The sequence below is a fragment of the Grammomys surdaster genome, unplaced genomic scaffold, assembly GCF_004785775.1.
Source record: "Grammomys surdaster isolate TR1022 unplaced genomic scaffold, NIH_TR_1.0 354, whole genome shotgun sequence".
In the NCBI taxonomy this organism is placed as follows: Eukaryota; Metazoa; Chordata; class Mammalia; order Rodentia; family Muridae; genus Grammomys; species Grammomys surdaster.
Genome location: NW_021604773.1, coordinates 535,408 through 540,061, shown reverse-complemented (window position 1 = coordinate 540,061; position 4,654 = coordinate 535,408). Strand labels below are relative to the sequence as shown.

At 44.6% G+C, this 4,654-nt stretch overlaps 1 protein-coding gene across 2 annotated transcripts in view; it reads left to right on the top strand.

Annotated features, from left to right (window-relative positions):
• The window catches only part of Sae1 (SUMO1 activating enzyme subunit 1), a 57,265-nt gene that overhangs the window by 11,896 nt on the left and 40,715 nt on the right, over nt 1-4,654 (top strand). For both annotated transcript variants that reach the window (XM_028779555.1, XM_028779556.1), the window contains exon 3: nt 3,016-3,189. In XM_028779555.1, the coding sequence (XP_028635388.1) occupies nt 3,016-3,189 (174 nt within the window). The remainder of the gene's footprint in view (nt 1-3,015; nt 3,190-4,654) is intronic.

Here is a 4,654-nt window from a genome sequence, read left to right as displayed (position 1 = left end):
GGTGCCCCCCCCCCTTTTTAAGATTTATTTATCTTATGTATATGGATACACTGTCGCTGTCTTCAGACACACCAGAAGAGGGCATCAGATCCCATTACAGATGGTTGTGAGCCATCATGTGGATGCTGGGAATTGAATTCAGGACCTCTGGAAGAGCAGTCAGTGCTCTTAACCACTGAGCCATCTCTCCAGCCCGACTTGACACATTTTCTTGATACTAAGAGTGTGTCCTGCCTGGCACTGGTGGCGCACGCCTTTAATCCCAGCACTTGGGAGGCAGAGGCAGGTGGATTTCTGAGTTCGAAGCCAGTCTGGTCTACAGAGTGAGTTCCAGGACAGCCAGGGCTACACAGAGAAACCCTGTCTCGAAACCACCACCCCCCCACCAAAAAAAAAAAAAAAAAAAAAAAGAAAGAAAGAAAGGAAAAGAAAGAGTGTGTCCTTTGGCTAGTTGGGAGGGGCAATGGGAGGACATGACTTAACTTCCCCTGAACCTAGTTTGGTAAGTCAAATGTTTTGTGTATGAAATGTTTTTGAATGATATGGATGGATCTTGGTAGCCCTGGTCTCTGAGGCTCCACTGACATCTACCCTTAATGAAGCAGTCAGTTACTTGGGCATGCTTCCATGCCCCTGCAGGGTAAGGAGGGGAGTCTGCCAATTCAGGGAAGGTCCTGAGTGTGCTAGGGAAGCATTCACTACTGAACATGAGTGATCACTCATTTTACTAGCAGTTAAAAAGCTACCCAAATTTAAGTAAAGGAAATCTTAAACTTGCTTGGAGAGTTTCCCTTGTAAACACAAGAGGGTGCTCTTCAACCAGCGATGGCCAGTTTTTAAAAGTTAACTGTACTGTTTACAGCCTCAGAAGGGAGAACAGTCAGCTGGGTTTCTATTGCTGTGATAAATACTATGACCAAAAGCAGCTCAGGAAGAAAACATTTTATTTAAGCTTGCAACTTTCAGGTTACCTCATGACTGAGGGATGTTAGGGCAGAAATGTGGTGGCGAGGACGGAAACAGGTCCTGGGGAATACTGCTTACTGGGGTGTTTAGCTTACTTCCTTACGTAGACAATCAGGGACAGCTGCCCAAGGATGCCACTACCTATAGTGAACTGGGCCCTCCTACATCAGTGATTAATCAAGAAAATGCCCCCATGAACTTGCCTGTGAGCAATCCGCTGAAGGCAGTTTCTCATTTTGAGTTTTCTCTTCCCAAATAATTCTAGCTTGTTTTTTTTTTTTTGTTTGTTTGTTTTTGTTTTTTGTTTTTTTTGGGACAGGGTTTCTCTGTGTAGCCCTGGCTGTCCTGGAACTCACTCTGTAGACCAGGCTGGCCTCGAACTCAGACATCTGCCTGCCTCTGCCTCTCAAGTGCTGGGATTAAAGGCGTGCGCCACCACAGCCTGGCTCTAAACAGTCTTTAATAAAAAAAAAAAAAAAATTCAAGCACTTTTAACAGTTCAGTCTCTTTAAACATCAAGAATACCTTTCAAGGTTTTTCTAAAATAACCAAGTCTCTCAACTAACTGTGGGCTCCTGCAAAATTTAAGGAAGTAAGTAGTAAGTAAGTAAGTTAGTTAACTGCTTCCTTACTCTTAAGAGGGAAAAACTTGAACTCAGTCAAAGTCCAACAGTGCAAACCTTGGTGTCAGACACCTGTGACTCAGGATCTTCTGGACTCCAAAGATCTTGAGGAGCTCCATTCCACAGCTGCTTCTGTCTTTGGTACTAGCATCTCCAAGTGTTGGCATCTCTGTGGCAACTGGGCTGCATCTTCACCACAGGCCTCTTTTGGGCTCTCTTCAGGCACTCTGACCCTGCAATACCTCAGCTGCTCTCCATGGCTCCTTTGGCTGCTATTATAAGGTACGGTCTTGGCCCTATCTGGACCACGGCTGTGTGCTGACCCTGAGCAAACATTTCCTTACAAGATTTTGCCTCAGTGATGCTGGCTGACCTCTTGCTTTGTTTTGTTTGAGACAGGGTTTGTCTATATCCTTGGCTGTCCTAGAGCTAAGCAGACTCTAACTCAGATCCGTTTCTGTCTCTCAGGCACCAGGATTAAAGACATGAATTACTACATCCAGCTGCCTGTTAACTTCTTAATCACAGCCGAGTCTTCAGCCCCACTGACAGTATCAGTATTGTCCCAACAGAGCGAAGTTTTCATTTTAGTGGTTCGGATCTCCTAGTAATCATAGCCAGTTCTTCAACTCACTCCAGCTTAACCAGGACTGCAAATTCCTAATTCAGAATATCACTCACATGGCCCTGATAGTACCTTTGCTTCCTTTCGAAACCTCACAAGCCAGGCCTCCAACATCTGCACCACTTTCAGTATTCTTACTTACAGAGAAGCCCAATTAAATTGTGAGCCCTAAATCCTAAATACTTCCACAATTCTCCCCAAAAACAACATGAATAATATGATTAGGCTTGTACCAGTTTTTGTCTTGAGAATTTCTTTTCTTTTAAATTATGTATTTTATTTATATGAACATACTGTCACTGTCTTCAAACTCCCAGAAGAGGGCATCGGATCCCATTACAGATGGTTGTGAGCCACCATGTGGTTGCTAGGGATTAAATTCAGGACCTCTGGAAGAACTGTCAGTGCTCTTAACCACTGAGCTATTTCTCCAGCCCTGTCTGAGTTTCTATTGCCTTGATAAAACACTTGACAAAAAGCAATTTGGTGAGGGAAGGGTTGGTTTGTTTGGCTTACATGTCCCAAGTCCGTGGAGGGGAACAAAGGCAGGGACTGAAGCAGAAGCCGCCGTAGAAACGCGCTGCTTACCAGCTCCTCCTGGCTTGCTCAGTGTGCTTTCTTTCGTACCCAGGACCACCTGCCCTGGGATGGCACCACCTTGGGTGGGCTGGTCCTTTCCACATCAGCCATTAATCAAGAAAATGCACTACAGACTTGCCCACTGGCCAGTCTAATTGAGACAGTTTCTCAACTGAGGTTTCCTCTTTTCTAGAAGAATTAAGGAGAATTTTTTTTTTCTAGGTATCTCCAGAAGACCCTGGCGCTCAGTTCTTGATTCGGACTGGGTCTGTGGGCCGAAATAGGGCCGAGGCCTCTTTGGAACGAGCCCAGAATCTCAACCCCATGGTGGATGTAAAGGCGGACACTGAGGACATAGAGAAGAAGCCAGAGTCCTTCTTCACGAAGTTTGATGCGGTAAGTTTCTTAGTATTAAGCCTGTTGGGAGAGTCGAGCAGGTTGAAGTCGTAGTGGAAAGCTCAGTGTGGATTCATACCTCCAACCCTCGTGCTTAGGAGCCAAGGCAGGAAGGGGGACTGCTCCAAGCTGAGGCCAGCCCAGACTGGGAAAGAAGATTAACTGTAGGTGTACAAGAGATTTCAAATCCCACACACTGAGCTTTTCTCCCGTGTGTGTTTATAGACTGTTCTCTTCTTTAGGCTTGACACATTGTGTAACTGTTTGTAAGTAGGTCCAGTCTATTAGACCTGTTGTGGCTGTTTGTAAGGTGCCTGCTGTCTGCTGTCTGCTGTGTCGGGCTTATGTTATCCGAGACTAGATTTCAGCATTAGCGTTTATCTACCTTCAGAATCCTTGCTCATTTGGCAAATGGAATTAGGAAGGAATAAGGGATGAAGACGAGTTTGAGGCCAGTCTGGGCTATAGGAGGCTATTTTGTTGGGTTTTGTTTTTTAAAGATTTATTTATTTATTATATATGAATACACTGTAGCTGTCTTCAGACACACCAGAAGAGGGCATCAGATCCCATTACAGATGGTTGTGAGCCACCATGTGGTTGCTGGGATTTGAACTCAGGACCTCTGGAAGTGCAGTCAGTGCTCTTAACCCCTGAACCATCTCTCCAGCCCTTTTGTTTTGTTTTTAAGACAGTTTCTCTGTAGCCTGGGCCATCCTGGAACTTGCTCTGTAGACCAGGCTGGCCTTTGAACTTGAAGATTTGCACAGTCTGCCCCCTGAATGCTGCGATTAAAGGCGTGCACTACCACCTCCTTGCTTTGTCTTAAAAAAAAAAAAAAAAACCCAGAGATAACCAACAACCAACACGTCTGCGCTCAATGTGTCTGTGCCCTTGTTTTACACAATCTCCTTGACTATGGAATTGACAGTGATACACCATCTGAGGCATATCTAACTAACCTCATCTGTTCTCAATTCTGTGTCAGTGTCCCTTAGGTTTTGTTTGTTTTTCAGGCAGGATCTCTATACAGATCTCTAGAGTCCTGGAACTCACTGTTGTAGACCAGGCTGGTTTGGAACTCTTGGGAGACAGGTAGAGATTTTATTTTCCCTTTCCTTGCCTCTCTAGTGCAGAGATTTAAAGCTTGTGCTGCCACATCTGGCTGACTTCAGCCTCTTAAGACAGGGTTCCCTGTACCCTGGGAAAGCTTGAGAGATTGTGGACAGATAGTAAAAAAAAATTTAAAGTGTGTGTGTGGGTAGATACTCAAACATGACCTTTTGGTCAGTTAAAAAACTGGTTTTAGTTGTCACCAGAACTCATTGATTTTGTAGTTTAGATTACCTTGCTAGCTTGTCTCCATGAGAACCGTGAAGTCTAGTTTATATGCCCATGGATTAAGGAAGCAGATGGTCTCGAGTGGTTTTCTTTTTTCTTTTTTCTTTTTTCTTTTTTTTTTTTT